At 37.5% G+C, this 27,539-nt stretch overlaps 2 protein-coding genes across 22 annotated transcripts in view; one reads left to right on the top strand and one right to left on the bottom strand.

Moving 5' to 3' along the window:
- Positions 1-25,403, top strand: part of LOC101744956 (protein unc-80 homolog) — a 58,238-nt gene extending 32,835 nt beyond the window's left edge. For 4 of the 21 annotated variants that reach the window (XM_062669000.1, XM_062669014.1, XM_062669008.1 and 1 more), the window contains 27 exons: positions 569-755; positions 2,093-2,262; positions 2,763-3,011; positions 3,438-3,567; positions 4,320-4,460; positions 4,536-4,729; positions 5,030-5,175; positions 5,592-5,786; positions 6,694-6,889; positions 7,615-7,833; positions 8,132-8,277; positions 8,383-8,548; positions 9,184-9,345; positions 10,311-10,514; positions 10,591-10,707; positions 11,860-11,994; positions 12,102-12,225; positions 12,955-13,167; positions 13,674-13,858; positions 14,820-14,985; positions 15,710-15,898; positions 17,209-17,346; positions 18,768-18,881; positions 20,009-20,184; positions 20,809-20,951; positions 21,837-21,946; positions 24,630-25,403. In XM_062669000.1, coding sequence (XP_062524984.1) covers positions 569-755; positions 2,093-2,262; positions 2,763-3,011; positions 3,438-3,567; positions 4,320-4,460; positions 4,536-4,729; positions 5,030-5,175; positions 5,592-5,786; positions 6,694-6,889; positions 7,615-7,833; positions 8,132-8,277; positions 8,383-8,548; positions 9,184-9,345; positions 10,311-10,514; positions 10,591-10,707; positions 11,860-11,994; positions 12,102-12,225; positions 12,955-13,167; positions 13,674-13,858; positions 14,820-14,985; positions 15,710-15,898; positions 17,209-17,346; positions 18,768-18,881; positions 20,009-20,184; positions 20,809-20,951; positions 21,837-21,946; positions 24,630-24,748 — 4,434 coding nt within the window. In that variant the 3' untranslated portion in view covers positions 24,749-25,403. Of the gene's footprint in view, positions 1-568; positions 756-2,092; positions 2,263-2,762; positions 3,012-3,437; positions 3,568-4,319; positions 4,461-4,535; positions 4,730-5,029; positions 5,176-5,591; positions 5,787-6,693; positions 6,890-7,614; positions 7,834-8,131; positions 8,278-8,382; positions 8,549-9,183; positions 9,346-10,310; positions 10,515-10,590; positions 10,708-11,859; positions 11,995-12,101; positions 12,226-12,954; positions 13,168-13,673; positions 13,859-14,819; positions 14,986-15,709; positions 15,899-17,208; positions 17,347-18,767; positions 18,882-20,008; positions 20,185-20,808; positions 20,956-21,836; positions 21,961-24,629 lie in introns of all 21 variants that reach the window. The other 17 variants (XM_062669015.1, XM_062669005.1, XM_062669009.1 and 14 more) reach the window with 17 other exon arrangements.
- LOC101745001 (nucleoporin NDC1) lies at positions 25,346-27,380 on the bottom strand. Its single transcript, XM_062669069.1, has one exon. The coding sequence runs from the start codon at positions 27,173-27,175 to the stop codon at positions 25,487-25,489; it is 1,689 nt and encodes a 562-aa protein (XP_062525053.1). The 5' UTR covers positions 27,176-27,380; the 3' UTR covers positions 25,346-25,486.
- Positions 27,381-27,539: the final 159 nt, after the last annotated feature.

The following is a 27,539-nucleotide window of genomic DNA, read 5'->3' as shown; positions in this document are numbered from 1 at the left end:
AAATATTGTCTGAAAAAAAAAAACAATTTAATTTTATTTTGTTCTGTTCACGGCCGGATGTGCTTAGATATACTTGGTATTCAATAGTTTTCAGAGTCCATAATACGAATATATTACAGCATGACTGTCGTCAATGGATTGCATGATTAAAGTGGTAGTAGAACATATAGCCCATAGGACTAAGAAGTTTTCGATTGGCTACCGTGTACCGGGAAACGCAGCGAGGGTAGGACGACCACAAGGTGAATCGATGTATTGAAGGTCGTGGGACACCACTAGATACAGACAGGTCAGGACCGGTCGTTGTGTCAAGCCTTGGAAGAGGTCTATGTCCAGAGGTGGTCCGGAAAAGAGACAGTGAGACTATCGCCATCCACTTTGAGCATGGCAAATCTGCTTCGGAGGCGCTCGGGCGTATGATAACAAATCCCACCCCTCCTGTTGAGGAGCCTGTGTTTGTTTACTTGTTCTGGTGTAGCTGAAAAAGCCTCTGGGCCACCAGCAATCCGTCCGTTCCAAAACAAGTAGTGATACAATAAAAAAAAAATCGATGATTTTATTTTGGTAGCGTTCGTTAGTAACAGCAACGAAAACGCGCAAGAAACAACAGACCGAAGCGATGAAACTGGCACTACAGCAACAGAACGACAAGAAACGCGCCGAAAGAGAGAGCTTCCTCATCACCACCATACCCATCACGAGACAGGCCGCCAGGGAACCGGCTCTGGATCACGCGGCTGATGATCATATTGAACGTGAGTCAAATATTAATGGTGTATAGTCTACCATAAATAATATGTATTATACTAGTCAAACCCTGCCTATTAAGCTGGCCCTTTTTGAATTGACCTCGATCTGATCGCAAACGAATTTCACATATCTCACTCTAGACACACATCTATATATCACACTCTTTACTGGTGGTAAGACCTCTTATGAGTCCGCGCGGGTAGGCACCACCGCCCTGCCTATTTCTGCCGTGAAGCAGTAATGCGTTTCGGTTTGAAGGTTGGGGCAGCCGTTGTAACTACATATACTGAGATCTTAGAACTTATTTCTCAAGGTGGGTGGCGCATTTACGTTGTGGATGTCTGTGGGCTCCAGTATCCACTTAACATCAGGTGGGCTGTGAGCTCGTCCACCCATTTAAGCAATAAAAAAAATAAAAAATAAAACATATACCCATCGACTTTTATAAATAGACTAGTCATTTTTAACACGACATTTCTATTCGTTTACTCTGCTATGTAATTTAGATCGAGTCAACAAATACAACAGCTGGAAAAATTAATTCAATTTAACTTAAATTAAATGCTCTGCATTCAACGGCTCCGATTTGAGATTTGGTCCCATGTTGTTAGGTTTCTTACTCACGTATATCGAATCGAGGAATAAACCCAATTCTCGAGCTTAGTGTGAACTTCACTATCCCCTAGACCAGGGGTGGGCAAAAGCCGGCCCGCGGGCCGGATCCGGCCCTTTTGCTAATTTTATCCGGCCCGTTGAAAAATTCCGCACATAAATTTTTTTAAACTCTTTTATGAGATTTTGTTGACATCAGCATTAAAAAAGCATATGCGGTAAAAAAGCATATGCGGTATAGTCCTCCGGCCCGGGAGACATTTTGAAAATTTCATTTTGGCCCGCGCTTTAAAGTATTTGCCCACCCCTGCCCTAGACGAACGATGTCCATGTTTTAACATAACATAATTTTGAAATAAGTATTGCTGAGTACTTAATAAATCTCTAGAAACGTATCGAACGAATGAAGACCCTCGTGTCCATGGATGAGACAGAGAGAGAAATAAGGAGACATATGTACAAGTGCAAGTGAGACAGACACCAATAATAAATATTTTATTTTATTTTCTCTTTTTGAAAAGCACTAGTGAAATCCGGTACTATTGATAATTTCATTCAATTATTTCTTCACTACGTACTATATTATTTAGGTGCTATTCTGAAATGAAAGCTATAACATTGTAAAGTTTGATCTAAATTTGTCCAGTAATTTTACATGAAAGAGAAACTACCTAACATTCCGTTCTTATAATTTTTCATATATAATAAAACCGGGGTTCCATTGATCCAGCACCAGCCGACGAAGAGATAGTAGAAGGCGTGCGGGGCACTCACCACACTCAAGCGGCGTCAGCTCTGTTCCCTTCTACTCTGTGCTCGGCGGTGGCGGAGATAGTTGCATTGTTGGACGACGCGGCTGTGTCCAGAGATGGATGCTCCGTGTATGAAGTTGCTTATCAGGTACCAGCTTCGGGCACAAATCACATCACAATATTTCCAAATTAACAAAAAAATGTAAATAATCAATATTTTCGGCCATGGCCTTTAGTAGATTCGGCCCCTAAGCAGAAAATAAAATATAATTATATGGGATATATGGTGAGCGTTCGCATGTAGTTATCACTATCTTATCTATGTCTGCAGCATAGCAGCAATGTTTTACTACAACTGAGACTTCGACCTCTTGTTTCATTTTGAATTATCATTGAATTCTCGAGAATATTCCACACATCTCTAGTAGTAGTTTCCGCTATCTGTCAATAGATGTCGTTGTAGTTCTCGAGCGTTCTAGGCGCTTCTAAGTCCTGCGATATTCGTTCGACTATTCGACGATAGATGGCGTTACTCTTACCGGCGTAACAACAGCATTCACGTTCATACCTCTGTAGCTGTTTGGTACCCATTTAACACTTTATAAGAACATATTAAGAAGCGACCCCATTTGCTACTCTAATTGGCAGGTGATCTGGTGTTGTCTAGTGGAGGACTCTGCTTTATTCCTCCGTCATGTCCTCGAACGTCTAACGAGAGATCACCAGGACGAGATGTTCAAACTGCTCCGGCACCTGATAAGATTCATACCGCGCCTGCCGCAACAGGCGGCTTTCGCTCTCTATAACTACATCATTGGCTACGTCATGTTTTACGTGAGGAGTCCGCACGAGGAGGGACAGAGGCTGGTCGGTGCCGCGCTATCTATATTATGGATGGTAAGTGTTTATTAATATGGAACTCCACATTGGTCTACGATATATCTTTAATGACAGTATATATAGGACTATAATAATATGTATCGGCAGCTTTGTTTTTATATTATAGATTGATGAGCTCTCAGTCCTCATGGCCTTAATTGGTTACTGAAGCCCATAGACACCAACAACGCAAAAACTGTCACCTACCTTGAGATATGAGTTCTAAGTCTCCGTTCTATAGTACAACGGTTGCCCTACTTTAAGAACCAGAAAGCGTTACTGCTTCGCCGCAGAAATAGGCTTATCGATCAATAGCACTCGCTCGGTCAAAGATTTTTCTTTGTTGTTTTCTACATTTGACCGTTTGAAATCAACAGATGTATTGGAGAATGCTGATTTGAATGGTTTTATTTCCAACGTCTTTTTGCTCGATTATCTTTTCAGGTAGTACACAGCGTGCATGGTATAATGTTTAAGGATTTGAAGCAAATCTTACGTAAAGAACAATGTGACGCATCCATATTGCTAACGGCGAACGTGCCAGCTGCCAAGAAGATTATTGTTCATGGTCCATGTGAGCTTATTACTTAATATATAAATCACGTGTCACGTTGTTTGTCCGCGATGGACTCCTAAACTACTTAACCTATTTTAAACTAAATTTGCACACCGTGTGCAGTTTGATCCAACTTGAAAGATAGGATAGCTTACATCTTAATTTATAGCCGCAATATTATTTTATTGCAAATTATTTGTCTTATTTGACATTCACAATTATCTGTTAACTCCAAACGATTTTAACAGACGGCGATATCTGTTGACTGGATTGAGTAAATAATCAATAGATAGCGCTGCTATGTTAAACCTACAAATGTGGCATATAGGCTACAATTTAATAGCGTAACCACCACGTGTTATTGAGGCGAAATTATAAGTGATTATAAGTGATTTATTTCGTAGTAAACGCAATACAGTGAAATCCAATTGTTCTTACTTTTTTATTTTTTGGTATTAGCATAGCCGGCCACGTGTTATTTAGAAACAAAAACCTTAGCCACAGCAACGTGTGGCCGGATCTGCTAGCTACTTATATAAATTCGAAAAAGAAAGAACAAATCTTTCGCATAGCCTAACATAATCATTTTGACATTATCCTCAGAAAATGTTGAATTTTTAACTTTTATTAAAAAGCAAAAATGTACCGTAGCACCTATCCAGATATAAAAACTTCATATCACGATCCTTTGCTGCTTCAAATTTATTTTATATGAACATTTTACAGATACAAAAAGACACTTTAAATGTACAATAATTTAAACATTACAGCTGATAACGAAGGAAGCATCCCATCACAATTTCCTGTCCAAGAGGATACAGTGTTTGCTCAAATTTTGAAAGAATCCTTAGACTTCTTCAGTATACCAGAAAAATTGCACAAGGAACACTTTCTTGTTGATTTCAAAACGCGTAAGTGTTTTACACGTATGAAAAGATACAATATTAAAACAACGACATAATTCATACCTTGAACATCTATTTTAGGTCAAATCCACAACCCTCAGAATTACGTGCGTGATCACTATTTCTTCAAACGTTCGCAATATCCTCAGCTAGGCCTAGTCCACATGGAACCCGAGGAGGCGTTCAACAAACTGCAACAGCAAGAATTGCTTCTCAAGTTCATAGAAATAGGAAAAGTTTTGCTCACTTGGGCGATTCTCAAAAATGTTGATATGGTATGTAAAACCATTGAACTATGTGCTAGAATCGATCGACTATCACATCAATTTGTTTTTCTGTTTTTTTTTTGTTTTTTTTAATAAAGAAATAGTTTTGTAAATTATTAATAAGAGTTAATTTATGTCCGGCCCACCAAAAAAAATTTTAATTTAATTTAATTGGCCCATTGATTACATGGTTGCTCACCCCTATGCTAGAATGTTTTAATTCTAAAAATTCAATTATAATGCAACCATGCTCTAAATAAATGTCAGGCAAAGTTCCCGAAATATAAAAATCGCTGCAAATTTTCACAGGTGGTACAGAGAGTGGTATTCTTGCACGACGAACTTATGAAACTACCCTCGTTTCCTCGCAAAGCACTCGAAGCCGATCTAACGTTGTACAGTCGGGGACACCTTGGCACCACTTTATTGGGACTCGATGTATTACACAAATTTATGTTAGTATAATATTAATTAAATCAATAATAAAGCTTATTTTTTTTAAGTGGTCATTCAATTAAAAGTTTTAGTAATTTTATTTTTAGAAAACAAAGAAATTTTATTTTTCGTATAGATGGGCTGGCAAGTTCACAGCCCTTTGCCGATGTTTATTAATTACAAAAACAGACCTCTATATCTGAAGACATGAACTCAAAGCGACACTATCCTACTGTCCTGTTTCTCACCTTATCGGGATTTTTCAAATATATTTTTAATAAATCACGTTGTTCATTCGTTGATGGTATGGGCCATATGAAGTTATACAATAAATAAATACAAAAGAGTACCTCCCAAGATCGAAGTATAGCAAAACCAAACTACCAAGGACACATTATCTTCAAAATATTAATTTAAATTATCATTTTGTTATTAGGTGGGTTCGTTTGATCGCACGCATGTTCGAAGCGATGGCCGGAAACTTCACGTCTTCACGCGACATACATTTGTTTTTGAACGTATTGAACGGTGCATTAATGCTTCACAGTGAAGACGCATTAATATTAAGATACGTTATTGCTACGTACGTAAACGCTGCATCGAACTTCAAAAGTATATTCTCAACAAATGGGTAAGTTCCCGATATCTATTTACACCATTGTGTAACCATGCTGTGCTTTTATTTGTTTTTCAGATGTATGACCTACATATTATGTCAACTTCCTTGTGATTAGTAGGGCTGAGTGGGTATTAGTTTGGTGCAAGGATATGATTAAATAAGATTGTGGGAAGGTAAGAGCGCCACGACTATTGGGCCCCTAGGTCGCGCACTTAGACGGTGCATTCAACCCCATTGTTCTATCGCAAGACGCGTGTATAGAAACTTCCAGGTCATTTCAACTTGCAACCCTCGCCAGTCCCAATCCTGACACATAGAAATAACCTTTTGAGATCCACCCTCGGAGCTTTTAGACTTTACAAGCACCGGTCACCGTTCTGGTTCGAGTTCAACGTGCAACCTAATACAACCCACTAGTTTTCTCGTCGGATCTTTTTAGTGAGTCGTGATTCCGATCCGATGATAGATTCAGCGAAAAACTGCTCTTGCTAGGGCAGATGTTACCAAATTATTTTAAACTGAGCCCCTTGAGCGCGCTCACCAGTCAGGGTACAGCCAGAGTAACCCGTCCAGGCTACTGGCAAATAACTAGATAATTAGAGACGAATCGAAACACTTAAGGAGCGATATCCCTATCTCGAACCATATCTCGATAATGATGGGATGGTGCGCGGTGTCGCTTTCACACCCCAGACCCTGTTTCTGCAAGAATGCACTCGCAGAAATGGAGTATCACTCGTTACCACTTCGTACCGAATTGTGCGAAAACAGTTGCACCAAGTGGAAAGTGAGGCGTCAACAGTCGCCATTCACCCAGTATCTGAAAACCAAGCGAATGGCCTAGACAATTCACAGATCAGCCCGAAAATCAATCAATGCTTCAAGTAAATACTAAAATTATTTTTGGTTTCATTTTCAGGTATTTACTGATCATGCCAACACTACTTCAAATCTATTCAAATTTTCAAACAAACAAACTTGTAACAACTACAATTGAATACGCAGTGAAACAATTTTACTTATTGAATAGAAAACCATTTATACTACAAATGTTCGGATCAGTGTCGGCCATATTGGATACTGATGAAGAATCTATTTACGGGGACGCAAGCAAAGTAAGCTAAATACAAAACTGTAAATAAAAATCATTTGACACAGATACGTCGTAGGATCACTTGAGAAAATTTTGATCAATTTGATTCATTTTTTCGTTATAACGTAAATTTTTTTTAAAACCGCATCCAAATTGTCGATAGTCATAACAAAGCATGAACGGGCTTCGTTAGTTATAAAGTAAAAAAATTCACAAAATTAACATAGACGAGTTCATTGTTCTTGAGAAACATCTATACATTTTGCCTCATGATTTGTTTTAATAAAACTAAACACATAAACGGTAATGTACATGAAGCAATTTATATTACAATTATGTATTTTTGTTAAATGCTCCAAAAAGAATAATTTTTTTTTATCACCAACGAAACAAAACGTGCTTTGATCTTAACTTGTGACTGTAGCTGATGGACTTGACATAAAATTCCACAGAGAATTTTCAAAAGTGAATAAAAATCACTATTGAGTTTCTTTCCTTTTAAAAGTATATTTAATATTTGATATTAAACAATAAACTTAAACGGTATGGAGTTTGCACATCATTTCAAAGATGCTGCCTATGATTGCTCATTAATTCATCATGGAAGTAGTTTATAAACACCATGATAGGTACAGTGTATAGAAAAAATGGATATTTGGTACGGTACAGTCAGCTGATCACACTAAGCCCTTTCAATTATGAGCCCACAAAGAGTTCTCCAATAAAACAATTGTTTCATTTTCTCAGGTGCAGTCCAGTTGTTTGTTCAACTTGCTTCTCAGCTTAGAAACGCCGTCCCCGGATCCACTACACATAGCCGAACTAATCAAAGAGGACAAACCTTTGAAACCAATAGATTTTTGCTACCGTGACGAAGAGGAGATGGTCAACGTACTGGACTGCATCAGTTTGTGTGTGATGGTCGTATCATATTCAGCCGAGAGTTTCAGAGGGTATCAAATGTTGGTAAGTCTAACCTTGAACCCTAATTGCATAGAATATAACAATAAGGCCAGTTTAGACTAAACAACCGAACTTGATTCAATTTAGCTAAACTCTACTGATACGCTAAAATTCCTGTATACACAATAATAAAAAAAAAAATTAAGTCAATAATAAAATTTGCTCATAGTTATTGATCTGGGATCCTCAGTCGTACATCACACATTCCATGTTCGTGTCGTCGTATTTTAAACAGGCTGTGTTAATACAATAGAGAACCAAACAAAAAAACTATTGTAATAATATTCATTATTTTTATTAGATAATACTGGAAGCAATATTGCCTTGCTACGTCAAGCAAATAGAGTCTCCCACTTATAACAGAGAAGGTAAAACGGAGAAAGAGATTATTCAACAGCTCGCCATTGCCATTAAAACTCTGGTCAACAACTGCGAGGGATTATCCAAGTAAGATTAATAATTACAACAAATGTGAACTTAAATATAAATCAGGTCGAAGTCTTGTAAAACATAATAATTATCATCTATTGTTTATTTTTTTTCGATCCAAAGATCGTACAATGGGCCGTATCGGACATCGCCCGAACATAAGGGTTCGTCCCAGAGAGCCGGTCAACGTACCACGGCCGCCACGATCATAGCTTTTGAAGAATCGCATTCAAAATTCGACAACTCCAAGCTGCCAGTGCAAGAATACACTGGTACCGAAGACTCGGAAGTAAGTATTGCTGCTTAGTACGATTTTGGACAAATAAGAAATGGTTATTTAATTCGCTCAGACGTCTGAGAAAACGTCTTGAATGCAGTCGTAACGCGTGTATATTCTGTTTAATATTATTATAATGTAATTAATTTTACTTAAAATTTAATTACATTCACTTTTTATTAGTTTATGATATATTTACTGAACTAGCATTTAATTAAGCAATTGCTTATTTAACGGCCAACACGAAAGTAATATTTTTTTGTCTGTACGGTCACCATAACTATGGACATACCATATGAAATATACCATGTGAAAATACCGTGACTACATAGCTTCATGACCACATCTAGAGACGTCAAATTTAAAATTAAATTAGGCTGATTAATCTTAATTGGAGAATCCCATATTTTTATTCATCTGAGCTTGGATTCTAATGACAGACTAATAGACATTTTATTATTAAGATAATTGCGTACATACAGCTTACATACTTATACTAAATGTCGCTACTGCCACTTAGTATTAGTTTTTTTATACACCCTTAATAACTTAATAACACTTAATAACCCTTCCTGAAGATCACCATTGACTTTAACATTCTCCATGTCTACTAGCAGCAGTGACTAAAAAGATTGACTATTTGGCAGCTGGTGCGCGCAGAATACCGTCGTCCTAGAGACGTGCTGTTGTCGTTGGTCGGCAACTTCATAGGGCACGCCACCGCGCGCCTCATTGAACTGAACGGGTCCAAGGGCAGCGGCGGCAGCGAGGGCAAACCCGTCGAACTCTTGGACTGCAAGTCACACGCTGTAAGACGTCATAGAGTTAAATAATTTAAGAGTCGTGATCAGTGACGTCAAGTAAGAAACGAATATTGAGGAAGTTTTTTAAGTCGCCTAATAAAGTGCAGTGTGCTTAAAGCTATTCGTGGAGATAGAGATGAGATATTCTGTCTCTTTCCCGCAAATCGAATGCTGGAAGTTTTGGTATGACGCGCGGGAACATTGTCGCTCTTATCCAATATAGAGCGTACTCTGTCTAGCTAATAAAATAAAAACACTTTTAACTTATTTCTGAATTATATTTACGATCGCTTGTAATTATCGCTAGTTTTTGATGAATGAAAAAAATGTAGATTACAAATACATAATAAAATCGGTCCTTTTTACTAAATTGAAATGTATTATGTAACCTAGCGACGTGCTCTACCAACAGCAATAATGCAAGCTGAGTTATTTTTCAAGTGAAACCCATAGTATTTCGTGGTATGTGGAAAATAGCTCGCTCCCATTAAATATGGTATATAAAATAATTTCGTTCTTTGTCCTAACCTTTATACTAGATTTTTCCGGTTAATTATTCACAAAAACGAAAATAAAATGCCTTTTTTTGGTATAAAGTTTGCTTTTATCATAGTTATAGTAATAATACTCATATTTTTTTTTTTTTATAAACTTTAATTAATTTGTTTACGTTTACACAGTGCTCAGAGTAGTGTCAGTGTAGAGCTCAGTGTAGAGTCATAAACAACTATCAGGTGTTTTGTACAAGCCCAGAAAAACTTAAAATGTCATGAAAGTGTAAATACGATGCTGATGCATTTTGTTTCATATGTGGTCAATTTATTAAAGTTCAAAAGCAATCTGTTTTATGCCATGTATTTTTTTTTCGTCTAATTACGATTTAAAATATCGAAATTTTATGCTTTGCAATCAAAGTTAAATTTGGTGTTGTGCTCTATCCCGTGTTATGCTTTGATGTTGTACTATTCCAGCGCTTAGCCGAGATAGCCCACTCCCTGCTGAAGGTGTCGCCGTACGACCCCGAGTCGATGGGCTGCCGCGGGCTGCAGCGGTACATGATGGACGTGCTGCCCGCCGCCGACTGGGAGAACGACGCGCTGCGGCCCGCGCTCAACATGATCCTGCGCCGGCTCGATAAGGTCTTCCTGAAGATCGCCAAGAAACCGAGCATACGGGTGAGACGAAAGCTATTAAAGAAACGGACATCGCTCACTGAAACATCATTTAAAATGGATTTTTTTTTATTTCCAGAGGAATACAGCATGGGATTCAGCAGCGACATTACTGAAAGGCGTGTACGAAACGATGACGCGATGCACGTACATAATGCAGTGGCCACAAGTGAAGACTCTCCTCAATACGATCCAAGTACGTTAGCGTACTAAGCACTATCTACAGTGTGTCATAAACTCTATATCTTAATTAATAAAAAAATATTTAGTCCAAGGGTTCCTGAAAACAAAACGAGTTGTTTTTTTTTAAGGGATTTTATTACTTTGTAACTAAGACCTTTAGGTCAAGTCTTATTTTAATTTTAATGAAAACTTTTTTATATGTAAAATGATATTATGAAATGAAACGAAATAGAACGAAATGGTATGATATGATATGAAATATAATCTCAGTAAAATGATGGTCATTTACTGAGAATTTTCCAGTGGACTTTTTGGAGAATCCCGAGAAGCTATCTTCAGCGGCTTTGTTTCATTCTCCCACATTTGTGCACTTTCACAGATAATAAAAAGTTTATATACCACCGTTATAAGACATTTAAACCTGAAGAAACACTAAATAGACAAAATAAAACAAACCACACAACTTCACTCCCCGCGTTCCCGCCAAAAAGTTAAAACATGCTTAAACAACGTGTATGATACATTGTTTGAATAAAACTAATAGTATTAGTACAGTTATCAACAAAGTGTTTATGATATTCGACATTTCGCTCTTTGGTTTTAGTTAAACGATGTTTCTGTATACCATACATGTGTGAAAAGTAATGTTATAAATCAGAAAGATTCATTATAATAAGTTCCAGTTTTTTGGTACCGGGGTCACACAGTTGAACGGTCCACGGTAATGTCGATGTGGCGAGTAGACATCCCAGAAGACAAAATATTTGACAGATGCCTGAATCTCGCTTACGACATATTCAAGATAATCTTACATATATACAAGTTCCGTAGAACAACATTTGAACCGTCGGTCTAACGAGTAATATCACCCGCTCGATGGAAGATCTTTCCTTTGTCGAATAATTACATTGACGACGACAATTGACGATAAGATTGCACCAAACACGTGCAATCCCGTCGCGTTCACGAAACACAATGACAAATTTAATGCAATGTACCAACGAATGTCGCCATCAAATTTGCAGCTTATGCCAATTACGGCCATGTGAATGCCGTTGTTAGATTATCGCAATGAATCGTGGTTACAACTATGACTAACGTTCATCGTCGCTATAACGTGTGGTCCCCCATAAGGCCGTTCTTTAGCTTCCTTGTCCTTCTACAGGCGTTGATAGTGTCGGATAACAACAGCGGCGAGAACTTGTCTTCCGCGACTGCCGCGCTGATGTCTCAGCCGCCACCTCCACACTTTTGCAGCACCGTCGTCCGACTAATTGCACTGCAAGTCATTAACACCGGGGTAAACATTAATTTGGACATAACTGTTTTTTTTTAAAGACTACTTTAACTTTTATTTTTAATTAAATTCTAAATGTAAGTAATTCTATTTTGAGTCTTATGTTCCAGGATAGCTACTCTTTAGAACAAATGTGTGGTGGCAGCGCGATATTTCCTACAGCCGAGAAAACGGAGAATATGCTTATGAATCTATTCATGCCTCTGTGCTTAAGAGTCGGCAGTGGGAGAAAAGGTAAGATACAAATGAAAAAGTCATTATTTAATAGACAATACTATTCCACTAATTTCCGGAGCAAATAGAAGGCGGTTGCGGTCACTTACGAAGTCGATACTTTGGCAACGACTTAATACAAGGTTTGAGGTGGTAAACGGCGCAATTAAGAACTGTGAGGCGGTAAATGATGTCTATTTATTTCGTTTTTGAATATATATTTTTTTACGAAACCCTAATAGTTTGTATGATTTTTCAGACTGACATTTTGTTCTATGACGGCGACCACATGCTCGTGCATTTGTACTCTACGATTTGTACACATGATCACTCTCGCCTTCCGACTTCAATATTTTACTAGAATTATTTATGCAATCTATATATTTCAGGCTCAGGCCGGCACGTTAAGGTATACTACGAACTCGTCCGCCCACTTAGTTTGCTAAAATAATAATAGTAAACTTAACATAATAATCAATGAGGAAACTACCTTTATGAATAATTTAAAAAAAATTGCAGATTAAAATTTACAGGACAACCTATACGAACGTGCTTATAGGATGCAATAGAAAACTCATGAAAACATCCAAAACAAAAAGATCGCTATTCTTGTTGCGTCAAAAACCGTATTGGATGCAGACGTTCTTCCGCTGCGTCAGTCGGACGTGTACATGATAATTTACGAAAATAAAAACGCCAAAACAAAAAGATCGCTATTCCTGTTGTGTCAAGAACTGTATTTGACTGCAGACGTTCCTCCGTTGCGGCAGTCGGACGTGAGCTACTTGGTGTCGGTGGTGCTGAACGCGCTGTGCCCGCCGGCGCCGCCCGGGCAGCTCGCGGCCGTCAACGCCAAACTGAACGCGTCCGACGCGCGCGTCAACTCGCTCACCTTCACCGGCAGCAGGGACACCAGGAACACGACCAGGCTGTCCAACCAACTCTACCGGATCGCGTTCCTAGGTAACCTGGCCGGCTTCCTGTTTCGGGCCTAGTTATCCCACAGGCCCATCTGCAAAACCATCAATTTAAGAACCGATCGTTGCCTCCCAGGCTTCTTATAAAAAACTTTATTATGTTTTCGAACAGCTATCTTACATTTAGGTATTAACATCTATATCATTACGTCAATCTTATTCGAAAAAAATAAAAACATTTGTATTGGTGGTAGGACCTCTTGTGAGTCCGCAGGTAGGTAGGTACCACCACCCTGCCTATTTCTACCGTGAAGCAGTAATGCGTTTCGGTTTGAAGGATGGTGCAACCGCTGTAACTATTTTGAGACGTTGGAACTCATATCTCAGGGTGGGTAGCGGCATTTACGTTGTAGATGTCTATAGGCTCCGGTAACCATTTAACACCAGATGGGCCGTGAGCTCCTCCACAAACCTAAGCGAGCGAGCACAAATCGATCGCTTTGCTTAACTACAAAATTTTAAAAAAAAATTGAGACTCCTCCATTACTCCAGCGTTGAAGGTGTTGTGCGCGTGCTTCACGAGCGAGCTGTGCTCGGAGTGGGGGAGGATAGCGCGCGCCATGCGGGAGCTCGGCCGCCGGAACGAGGCAGCGCATCACTTGTGGGACTTCCTCGAGCACGTGGTCACCTACCGCACGCCGCTCTACATACTGCTACAGCCCTTCATCGTGCACAAAGTCAGTCCGATTACCGCAATAAAAAATAAAATTAAGACACGAGTGGACGAAGGGGATATGATACAATTTGTAAATTTTGAGAAAAGAAGAAAAGGGAGAGAAAAGATAAGGGCTAACAAACTTTTGTTACTTATTTTTGAGATATTATGCATTAGTGGCTGTTATCTATATATTAATACGTAAAGTAAAAACTTTGTAGCACTTTTTGTGAAATCTATCTTTAATTATGTTTATATTTGAGCGCGTCGAGTAGCTTCTGTTATCCCGTTGACTGCCAGCAGGTCACCGATACCATACGTGGCACACTGAAGTAATCGTCGATTTCTAGTACTAATCGCCTGGATTGCCGAACATCGACTTCTTTCTTTTTTTAAATCTATGTTTTAGTGTTTTAGGTGTCTCAAAAATAGGTTCATTCTCAGTATTTTCAGGTTCTTCTTTCCCACAATTTGTACTAGATACACCGGCGCTTTAGTAAAAACATCGTAAAGACATATATACTTAAGCGCGCCACGTAAGGCACCGGTGATTTACACGGCAGTCAAGGAGATAGATAACAGAAGCCACTCGACGCGCTCTAATATAAACATAATTAAGGATGGATTTCAGTTACTGAACGCATTAATTATTGAATATTGAATATCGAACATAGAATTGACTATATCGATCGATTATAGAATTGAATATAGAATTGACATTGAATATAGAATTATTGAATACTAGCGACCCGCCCTAGCTTCGCTTCGGAAACTGTAATTTATTATTGATTTTTCCCCTATTTAATGGATGTTACCTTATGAACCTTCCTCTTCAATCACTCTATCTATTAAAAAAATCGCATCAAAATCCGTTGCGTAGTTTTAAAGATTTAAGCATACACAGGGACAGAGAAAGCGACTTTGTTTTATACCATGTAATGATAAAATATTGAACGCACGTCGTGTGTGACTTGTCGGTACAGTTGTCCCAGCCGCCGATCGGCGACAACGAGCGTCACATGCAGTTCGTGGTCCGCGAGCGCGTCCGCGGCCTCAAGCTGCCCGCGGCCCGCGCGCGCGGCGCCCTACTCGCGGAACTCGCACGGGAACTCCGCAACATGAGAGAGACACACGACCAGTTTAAATTCGGTAACGGCACATGCCAAATTTCGTTCCGTATACAGGTCGTAATTAAATTGTCCCCGAAAGCGAAAACAAATGATAGTAGGTGATTCCCCTACCTGCTTTCACGTTACATTGCTAGCTCGAGTTACATTGCGGACTCTTAAAGTTTTAATTCCCTAAAATATCAGTGCTCCTTAAAGTGCTCAGTTTAGTAAACAGACAGATAGCATTTCCTGTTTATATCACGATAATAGTATATTGGCCTATCGGCATTGCAAGCAGTTTTTGTCACCCCCGTATATAGAATTTCATTTTTGTCTGCTCAAAAAGCCTCAAGAACAAACAATAGCAGTAGACGATTGGTGAGCCAATACTTACTTTTAAAAAAAATTTGTACAGACAATTTTCTCCTTTATTCTATGCACAAAAAATTTAATAAAAGTCTAAGCGAATAGGCGTTTAAAGTAGACTTAAGTAAAAATCGGTTTGACAGATCCAGGAGTTGGCCTGGATAAACAAATAGACGCAAATTTAAACAATGCATGTTTTCGATTTAGTCCAGTGCAAACAACTGCAGAAGTCACAACATCTAAAAAAACCTATATATTATATAAACCTAAATAGACACTTCAATTTTATTTATATGTATAGATCAACATTAGAGGCATACCTTGTATTTCTGATGTTGAGATACCCTCTCATTCAAAAATACTCAGATAGTTCTAGCATAATCAATTATTTCGCCCAGAACAAATAGCTGAAAATCTTGGACAAGCGGGGGGTAAGCGCGCGTCTGAAGTGTTCCCGCGGCCTCCAAACATGTCGGACAAACATCAACAGCACCGGCCCTCGTTGATCTCCATGCTGGTGGGGCGGACCGGCGCGAGCATTCCGCGCACCCCCGACCATCCCTCGGCACCCCTATCTGCCCAAAGAGGTACCTCCCTGTGCCGTTATATCGAAAGAACCACCCAAAAAATGTTCCGAATTGAACAAATGCAGTTCACTTTATATTCTTTGCGAAAGTAACAATCAGGAACGAATGAACGAAAGTAACAATCAATGTGGAATGTTCAGCGCCTCTGCTCATCTTACACTGTATATAACAACTGTATTATAGAAATTAAGACAGGTACAAATACAAAAAAATGTATTCGATAATTTAATGTACTGTAAAAACTGAGACCTTAGAACTCATGTCTCAGGGTGAGTGGCGGCATTTAGATGTTGATTGTTCACTCATTGAATCAATAAAAAATGTCGGTATTGTTGTATACATTTCCGCAGGGCATGTATTGAGGACATCAAACAATTCTAACCAAACCATAAGTACAGAAGTATCGTTGTGACATGGGATTTTCAACTTTATGTCAAGATTGATGGTAACTCGTTTAAATTCGCATAAACAGCGCCTAAGGTCAGGCGTAAAAATTGCTACATCAATTTTAGCCGTTCTTTCCAAATTTTTTTAAAATCTTTGTCATTCGTTGTAGATACAAAGCTCTAAATAGTCTCGCATTGTTTGCTTATTCCGATTAATAAAAAAGTGAATACTAAAAAAGTGAATACATGTTTTCTTTTTAAAATAAAACTTCTTTACGCACGCTAGATTTGCGGATTAAGCTGATGAATGCGTGACGAGTGCGTTACGATAATTGTGATCGAGCGAGACGTACGGAAGTTGAGAGGAAGATATGAGTTAGTGAAGATAGAAAGAGAGACACTTACGTTTCGTGTATCTACTAAAAACACTGCAGGCTTATTCTCTGTAGCACACTGTAGGAGCAAGAGAAAGCAGTGCGCGTGAGAGCTTATTATCTGTTATCTATATATATAAAAATGAATTGCTGTTCGTTAGTCTCGCTAAAAGTCGAGAACGGCTGGACCGATTTGGGTAATTTTGGTCTTGAATTATTTGTGGGAGTCCAGAGAAGGTTTAAAAGGTAAATAAATATGAAAATGGTCGGAGTTAAATAAAAATAACAATTTTGTTTTTCCTTTAGTGTGTCCCCAGTCGGACGGATTCCTTTCGTTTATTTTATACAAAAGTTTAGGTATTTTATTTATCGATTGAGGCACTACGAAATATGCCGGGTCAGCTAGTATTTATATAAATATATCTCTTTTTTATCACACAACTCACTAATTATGCCCAATATATTCCCGCAGACATTTGTTACCCAATGAAACTGCAATCGAATTCAAACGTATCACACAAGCACGATCGTAAATCATAAAATTTTCCAGCAGCTTTTGTATATTCAGAGTCACTGTCGAGCAGTTCAACGACCAGCCAACAGATGCCCACTTTCGACGTGCCTCTGATCAGTGGACGACTCAATGACAACGGCACGAACAACACGAGCAGCATCAACTCTAATATAGGTAAAGAATTTGAACGTCCATTATTTCAACGTCTATTATAAACACATTAATATTAGGTATATATGAGTCGTCTATTATCAAAGGTGGCAATCTGTGCATTTGGACAAAAAAAAATTATTGATATTTCAATACAGATTGATTTGAATATAATCGTCTCCTTCAAAGAATACGGTTCAAAACCTGCATTAAATAAAGGTTAATAGTTAACCTGTTATTTATCTAAGATGTCGTTCTGAAGAGTTTTGTGACTGCCGATGGAATACAAAGTCAATAATTCGTTTTTCTGATTTACCAATCATTGTCCAAAAGTCAGATTGCCGCCTTTGATAATAGTCGACTCATATAGAGACATATTACCACTTTTAATAGATATAGACCATTACTGTGTAGTATAAAGAAATGTTTTTTTTTATAAGGAATTTTATGACCTGGTAACTAAGACTTTAAGTCATGTCTTATTTTAATTTATATTCTTAGTTTTATGAAAAATGATAATATGGAGTGAAATGAAATGAAAATGATTAATTTGGAACATTGATCAAGTGGGATGAAATTAAATGAAATGAGATGATATGGGATGAAATATAATCTCAGTAAAATGGTGGTCATTTACTTAGATTTTTTCAGTGCACCTTTTGGAGGATCCCGAGAAGTTACGTCCAGCGGCTTTGTTTCATTTTCCCACATTTGTGCACTTCCACAGATATTAAACAGTTAATAAAACCATTTAAACCTGAAGAAACACTAAATAGACAAAATAAAACAAATCACACAACTTCACTGCTCGCGTTCCCGCCAAAAATTCTTAAAGATATATTAATTTTATATCATGTTGCCAATGCCTAAATGTGGTTTATAACTTTATGTGGCATTTAATGCACTATAAATCTAACGTGGTGGTAGCCATCATGGAATTATGGAGGGCGCAAGTAAGGATTGTAATCTGATTGTGTTAAAAAGTGTCCGCTGAAATAGGGCCAATCAAGGTGGCGCCACAGTAGCAAGTGGAATGATTTTGAAAACAGCACCATAAACTATGTACCACATTTAACTTCAATCCAAAACAATATAAAACTGCTATATTTATATCATTTCCACTTCTCACACTAGCGCAATTTCGGTAGGTCTTCCAACAATAACTTGCTATTTACAAGTATATTTGACAGATACCTGAATCTCGTAACGACATTTTCAAGATAATAATATTGTGTATACCTAAACAAGTTCCGAATAATAACATTTTGATCATCATTCGTCGGTACACTGTGTAATTACACCCGCTCAGTTTTCTCTTTGTCCATTAAACCTCAAGTCTTGATCACCTAGCATTGAATATTATTTTGCAATATTATTATTTGTTTATTAAAAAAATGATATTTTTTTTCTCGAACATATCACACAAAATTTATTAAATCGTTTAGGTTCGCTGAACAATTACGGCAGCGATACAAAGCTCGCGGTGAGCACACCGTCGTACACGAGCGCACCCGCCAAGTTACGGTTCGTTCCTTCCGTCGAGCTGAAGTTCACGTCGGGTGAGTCGTCGAATACGAGATACAGTCGAAATAATGATTCCCGAAATTTGTAATTTAATTTGAGATAGTATTTTCTCCAGTTTTCCTTAGTCGTAAATGTCTGTGATCAAATCCAATTTTAACGGGTTGATCTCGCCTTATTTCATTACATTATTTTCGACGACACGGAAATGATATAATAACAACAAAAAAAAAGTGTGTGTGTCCGCTCCGACGCACGACTGGAGTTTACTGGATATAAAAAATTAAACGAAACAATACAATAATATAGAAATAGTTCTATATTACGACAACACGATACACTACAGATTATTAACAAATTAACGAGACACAAAACAAACGACTAACAAATATATGAAAATACAATAATGAGAGAAACGCGCGATCAGTACGAGGCTTTGTGGCGGACTGCCGGCGCAGCAGCCCGGCGTCACCTGCGATAACGCGGCCGCGCGTTGGCTCCTGATTGGCGCGCGCACGCATCACGCAATCAGGAGCCAATCAGGCGCATAACGCATTTCGTGTGACATGCTAGTACGATTTTGGTCCCCATAATTTTCATACCCCGGGCCTATATATGTAAATCGATTCTAAAGGAGTAAACTCCAAAAATAATGCGGTACACATTAAACGAATCTCTTCATCCGTGCATTTTCCCGGGTATGTTCCCACATTTACACGATATTAATATGTCACTTAATTTATGTATTCCAAACTGTAGAAAAATAAAGAAAAAGTCAATAAAAGTATCTCTTTTTTACTGGTGGTAGGGACCTCTTATTAGTCCGCACGGGTAGGTATCACCGCCCTGCCTGTTCCTGCCGGGAAGCAGTAATGCGTTTCGGTTTGAAGGGTAGGGCAGCCGTTGTAACTACACTGAGATCTCAGAACTTATATCTCAAGGTGGGTGGTGTATTTACGTTGTAGATGTCCATGGGCTCCAGTAACCACTTAACACCAGGTGGGCTGTGAGCTCGTCCACCCATCTAAGCAATAAAAATATAAAAAAACAAGATGGCAACGTTCACATTAACAAAATTTTGTAACTATCTACCCTACAAATTGTCATAACCGTTTGAATCACTCATGAGCTAAGGTTGGCTACAACTTTGTGTTCGAATGAACAGAGCAAGGCGAAGGGTCCAGGCCGTTCTCGCCGCTGTCGCCCGGAGACACGTCGTGCGGGGAAGCGCGGGGAGGAGGAGGCACGGACAGCCCTGACGACCGGCCTCGTCTGCAACGGGCCCACGGGCCTTCAAAGAAAACATTCAAGTTCCGCCGCAGCCGACACACCAAGCCGGACGTGAGTATTAGAGCTTTCAGCGTGACGTCATCGGCTCGCATCGGTTCAGTACGATGCATATCACTCCCAATGTATTTTGGCCCGTTCAGTAAGTAAGGTTCTTGACTTTTCTTATCAACTCCCCCTAGTTAATGGCCAGTATATCTCAAAATTTTCCTTTACATATTATATGTCATCTTAACGCCTTAAGGATTGTTTCTGATTTTTTTGCGTCATTTCTATTATTCGTTTCGCGGTGTGATCAAATTATATTTTTCACGAAAATTAATCTTCTAGTGTCGACCGTTTACTATTTATCACCAAAAAAAATTTTCTAGTCTTTACTTTTGTCGAGCCCATGCAACATAACCACAAATGTTATCATGTTAGCATGTTAACAGTTGATATGTTTTTTCAACCTAATCGCCGGTAGCCTCAAGGGGCTATTCTGACTTCACCCTGATTGGCAGACGAGCTCACAGAGCTCAAGCTGAGAGACTTTACTAACAGACGCCCTAGCAAGAGCAGTGCTTCGCCGAATCTACCACTGGATCGGAATCGCGACCCACTGAGAAGTTCCGCGTATAAACTCGGTGGAAACGGTAAAATGGTATGATTTAACATATATGATGTGATGAATGCCAGCAGGCTCGTCTGGAATCTGACGAAGGTTCATCTCCCGGCGAGGGGAGACGGCTGAGCGTTGCGCCGTTACTGCAAGCCCAACCATTTCCGGATACGTCGTGTGACAGTGAACCTTCGCAAACTTCCTCTACGTCCGGATACAGGCAAGTCGAAGGAATATGACATTAGGAATGTTAATAATTGAATGTTGCAGATATGCTCTCCTTTCTTTTATTAACATGGAATCGTGAATATTCTATTAACATTATACTAAATAGCTTGTGGGATCGTGACACTAAATAAGACCAAAGAACTCTCTTTTCATATATTTGAAGTCATCGTGGCCTAAAGGATAAGACGTCCGGTGCATTCGTATCTAGCGATACACCGGTGTTCCAATCACGCTGGTAACCAATATTTCTAATGTAATACGTACTTAAACAAATGTTCACGATTGACTTCCACGACGAAGAAATAACATCGTGTAATAAAAATAAAACCCGCAAAATTATAATTGCGTAATTACTGATAGTAGGACGTCTTGTGAGTTCGCACGGGTAGGTACCACCATTATGCGTATTTCTACCGTGAGCAGTAATGCGTTTTGGTTTGAAAGGCGGGGTAGCCCTTGTACTGTTAAAAAAAGTGAGACCTTAGAACTCATGTCTCAGTGTGGGTGGCGGCATTTACGTTGTAGATGTCTATGGGATCTGGTAACCACTTAACACCAGGTGGGCAGTGAACTCGTCCATCTATATAAGCAATAAAAAAAATAAAAAAAATCTGTGGCGTCGTGGGACACCGGATAGGAACGAAGTTCCTTAGTATAAAAATATTAATTTTAGTTCTATTCGAGGTATAAAGAAAATAATTATCCGGGTATACATTTTACTGTGATTTTTTATTGATAAAAAAAAAATAAAAAATTAGAAATTATGTTAATCATCCAACATAAAACATGCTTATAATGTAACATTATAATACGATATAACGATGCATCGCAACTACAAGGCATCCGAACGAAGTGAATGATGACCGTAATCGTGAAGGCATTCCAGGGAGAGCTACAGCCTGCAGGCCAGCATGGCGGAGTCCCCGGGCGGCACGTGCCGAGCGGCGCCCCGCAGCGCCAGCACCACGCCGCACGCCAGCCCCGACGGTAATCTCCCCTTTGTATGTACTCGCGATTATATACCACTACCTAACTACCTTTCTTTCTTCTTCCTCTATTCCTTCTCCATCTACATATTGACTAGCTGACCCGGCAGACTTCGTAGTGCTTCAATCGATAAATAAAAGACCTAAACTTATGTATAAAATTAAAACAAACAAAAGAAATCCGTCCGAAATGTACACATCAAAGGAAAAACAAAATTACTATTTTTATCTAATTCCGAGCATTGATCTACCTTTTAAACCTTCTCTGGACTTCCACAAATAATTCAAGACCAAAATTAGCCAAATCGGTCCAGCCGTTCTCGAGTTTTAGCGAGACTAACGAACAGCAATTCATTTTTATATAAATATATCTATAGATACGTGAAGCAAAAACTTTGTACCCCTTTTTACGAAAATTGCGCGGACGGAGGACTATAAAATTTCTCACACTTATAGAGAATATAGAGAAGGAGTGCACAATCCTAATATTTTTTTAAATAATGTTATAAAAGATACTTTAAATCAATAAAGAAAACATTACACACACACTACCATGTATTTGACACAACACATATGTACATAAAAATATACTCTTTGCTTACTGTCAATTGGGAAACTTTTGTTATTGTTTAAAGTCTGTGGTCGAATTGAAAATAGATTAATATTGTTTGTCTTTAATATTATTGATCTATAGTGCAGTTTTGGCGAATACTGTGATTATATTATCGAAATATAATAGTGTTTAACAATGGAACCATAATAATGCTTAAACTTATAATTTCAATAATTTATAGTCGAATCTCGACTACTGCGGGGCCACTAGTCTATACTTCTATATTAATATATAAATCTACAGTGGTTTTTACGGATGTTCCGTTATAACTACTGAACCATGCGTCCGACTGACTTGAAACTTGGTATCCATGTAGAAAATACATGTACTCAATGGATAGGCTAATATTTATATGAGTGTTGGACTCCCTACACCAGTTGCGGGGGTGGAGAATCTTTGTGGGTGTGAGAAATGATAACGTTAATTTTAAATGCCCAGCGAAGAGCACGGGTGTCAGCTAGTCGTATATATAAGGACATAACCGGGAACGCTTACGCCTTGTCCATCATATTTAGCCCTGTCTTCCAAAATGTATATTAATGTATTTTCTTATTAGTAACAAAACAACGCACATTTCGGATCATGTGTAGAAAAAGAAAGATTTATTTATTTATTTTACATAAGTAACTTTTCGGTTGAACTTTCACAATTATCAGCGATCTTCAACACTAATAGTAGGGTAACCCTCCTATAACATTCAATTTTAAAAACACGGTCCGACTTTAACGCAAAAGAAATATATTGCCAAAACCCTCTTAAAATTCGTTTTTTTTTATTGCTTCGATGAGTGGACGAGCTCACAGCCCAGTTGGTGTTAAGTGGTTACTGGAGCCCATAGACGTCTACAACATAAATGCGCCACCTTGAGATATAAGTTCTAAGGTCTCAGTATTAACGGCTGCCTCGCCCTTCAAACCGAAACGCATTACTGCTTCACGGCAGACATAGGCAGGGTGGTGGTACCTACCCGCGCGGACTCACAAGAGGTGTAATTACGCAAATTATAATTTTGCGGGTTTCACTTTTATTACACGGTGTTATTCCTTCACCGTGGAAGTAAATCGTGAATATTTGTGAAGTACGTATTTCATTAGAAAAATTGTTACCCGCCTGCGGGATAACACGATAACAAGCTTTGTGTTTAAATTTATTTAGAAAATTATATTGTGTACTATTAACACACAATATATGTATGTGAATAAACGAAATTTTACTGCTTATTTTTCTATGTTTAATGGGGAAAAAATACATGTATGGAGGTATAGTTGAGATTTTTCATTTAGAAAAATTACTCTGCTTTTCGTACTGACTTCTAGTTATGTACCGTAACGTATCTACCGTGTTACAGGAGGGTTACCCGTATTAAATTACTAAAACCACAATTTGCAATTCACATGCGAATTCAAAAGTGTTCTATTTCATTCTCTATTCTCTGTCTATAAAAGTCTGTTTGTTGATTAAATCAAAAAGGTGCTAAATAAGTTTCTATTTACACAATTACGTGTATAACACTTGCGTAAATAACAGTTACTTTTGAAACAATAATAAGGCATGACTACGTTTTTCTATAATATATAATATACCTTGGACTTTTTTTTATTTATTTATTTAATAAGCCATCAAATACAAATGTTTTAAAGTTAGCAAAATTTACAAATTTCATTACCTACGAGTAATACAAATAGTACATTTGTAATTTAATTTACAAATATTATTTAAAATTCCAATTTAAAGCAGTATTTTAACAACCAAGTAGATTAGACATTGCATTATCTATACCTGCTAAAGTAGGTATTGGCACTGTCATATCTCAAATATATTAAGTGTATAATCTATGGTCATATCATAGTGACGACAATATGGGATAACCGCGAAATTTGAGAATATTTTTTAATAATCTAATTATCGCGTTTTTTAGTTGACTAAGTATCACGTATGCAATAAAATTAAATAAAGGAAGTAAAAATATTAACATTTTTAATTTCAATAAATCGAGTTTGCATTTTTTTTTGTATATTAAGTTTTAGTTACTATATTAATTATGTTTATTTATTAGTCGATTGTTTTCCAGCATCTCTAAGTTATGAATCTGGAACATCATCCGCTGAACGTACCGCGCTACTCGGAGCTGCTAGCCAGCGTTCCCTTTTGCTAAGTGGCGACTTAAGAGATGAAGATACTTTACTTTAAATTCATAAAAAAACAGATCATCATAGTCATTGTAGTATAAACTATAAAGCAAAACAATAGACATTTGCACTTTAACTATAAACAATATAAAATAGTATAAAGTAAAAAAAAGTGTGACGGTGTTAGTAAGCGCCACTGAGCAAGTAATCACTACGTTATAAGCGCCTGATTTACCTTAGAGCGAGCAGAAGTATAGTCATATTTTACTGGCAAACACTCCTTCAGACAGCTCACATTTAGGCGCCCTGGCTTTTAAAGCCGAACTGCTAAAGCCTGAAGTTCCACCAAAGCAGTTAAGCCTAAGCATAGGACTTTAAACGATAAGTGTATCCTACTTATCTGTTGATACAGAATTGCCAACTGATCACTTCAAACCATTACAGCAACATCTGTCATTTGCCAGTGGAATTATGACAAATTTTCTGCTGTATTTGTACCTTAACTTCATTTGAACCATTTCATTTTAGTGCTATTATGACTTAATTATATATTGAAAAAAAACTGCACAAGCAGACTGTGAGCTTGTCGGCACACCTATGCTACCAGTGAAGTGACCTAATGGTCTGGCTATCTACATTAAAAATAAAATGTATCATGTAATCAATTTAATAGTTTTATTTGATGTCATGACAATATAACATTAGTTTTGAAAGAATTGTTTTATTTTAATGAATTATAATACACTGTAGTTGAATTGTTAAATTAATAAAGAGATAAGTATAAAAACTCTGTACAATATCAAGCTTCTTTACATATTAAAAAAGGTTGTATTGCTATTTGCACATCAGGATCTAATGGAATTTCATGTATATACTTCGAAAAAGTTATCACTATCTTATAAATGCTTAATTTTACTGAAGATAACAAAGCTGATTTCATTTTTAAAGCAAAAGAATCATTCAAGATGTGTTTCCTTGGGACAAGACCAGGTTTTGTTAATTTATCTAAGTTTTGTTTTAAATTTATTAAAGTTGATATTACAATTGGCAAATCAGTTTGCACAACACCATATTTGTCTTCTTTCAGTGATGCAGCTGCAATAAAAGCAAGTCCCTCACAAGTCCACATCACTGGCTGTGCTTGCATCAATAAGAACTTTAATCTTGTATCAGTCAGCTCCCCAAATAAATAACTAATGCCTGGTTTTTGGCGAATTCTTTGTACTAGAATATTAAACTCCTCTTTTATAGCACTGAGGAGAGTATCTTCACTTTTATTTTTATTGTGTTCTTTCAATTCATGTAATTGTGGAGAATATGCCATATTTCTCAAGTTCCCGGTATACAATGTAGACTTTGGTGTGATGCTTGATCCTGGTCTTTTTGGCAACATTTCTATTTCAACTGGTTTCATATCACCATTTATGCTATCCAATTCTTTGCTAAAATCATTTACAATCTTCAAACATTCTTGTAGCAGGTTATTCCAATTTCGAGGGTGTCCTCCTGGTTGTGATAGTGTGAAAATCTCTTTCCTTCTCACAGTGTCAGTCAGAGACATAATTTTCAGATCTTGTGTCCCTAAATACCCATTAAATTGTGATTTCTGAGCAATTGCCTTGTGCAAAGTTAATTTTTTACTAGACTCTATTGGAAACTTCATTGGCTCCGTTAATACTATATTGAAAACAGTTCTCATGGCATACACAGATATCAAAAATAAGCTGGTGTAAAACCAAAGTCCAATCCATATACCAGATCCAAACAAGTTTAATATATTATCAAGAGGTTTATCTTCCAAGTACAAACCATAAACATCGCTGACTACATTTCTTGGTTTATGGCCCCAAAAGTAATAAAAAATGCAATAATAAACCACAGGAATAATAGAGTTTTTAAAACCACATGACAAAATACTGTGGATGGCTAATTTAATCTGTTGAAACTTGTCTTGATAAATATGTGGAAATGTCAGGGTTGTGGGGCTGAATATATGAGCGTTAAGAAAATAATACAAGCCCATCCACATGCCACCCATTTGTAGGAATAAGCTTTGTTCTAAGAGACATTGTCCATCATAATTCTCACATATTTTCTTTAATGTATTAAAATTACTTTTTGCCAATGAAGAATAGAGACTCATAGTGAAATAGCCACTCAGGGCGTACAGAATGCTAAATATAATATTTTGAGTGCAAAATAAACTCAGGAACATAGAGAACCTGGTAAAATACTTTGGTAGTGGCTTTACGTAATAGCAGCCGTAAATATAAGCCTGAAAAAAAGACACGAGTCCAAGCAATACGATATTTATGCTCATTTTCCAGCCAAATACATCATTTATAGATGACGATATCCAGGATACGGGATGAAGAATATCAATTTGTATGAAACCCACCAACATAACAGCAATAACAGCTTGCAGTCCTATATTCCACAAAACAGATATAATAAGTCTTTTTGAAAAAATATCACACGTTACATCCATTCTGTAGGTTATTGAATTTCATTACAAAGTTCAAATCTATGGAATAGGCCGGTAAGTACAAAGTTATCACGAAATGTTACTGTAATTTTTATATTAATTTATAAATCCTCAAACTACCGCTACTAATATTATTATCTCAACAAAGTATACATACATATTTTAAAAATTAACTGATTTATGTAGCATGTCATTTTGAATCATTTTATACTTGTTAGGACAAAATAGAAAGGCAAAAGGATTATAGTACATAAAACGCAATCTTTGAAGTAAAAGACTATAATAATGCTCTTTGTACGAAAACTAAAAGAAACTGAAATAAGGAATGAGACAAACATTGACACAATTAGATGCGATGAAATGCAAT

Source organism: Bombyx mori, chromosome 6, assembly GCF_030269925.1.
Source record: "Bombyx mori chromosome 6, ASM3026992v2".
Classification (NCBI taxonomy): Eukaryota; Metazoa; Arthropoda; class Insecta; order Lepidoptera; family Bombycidae; genus Bombyx; species Bombyx mori.
Note: the sequence above shows the minus strand (reverse complement) of the source record. Positions and strands in the feature narration are given on the sequence as shown.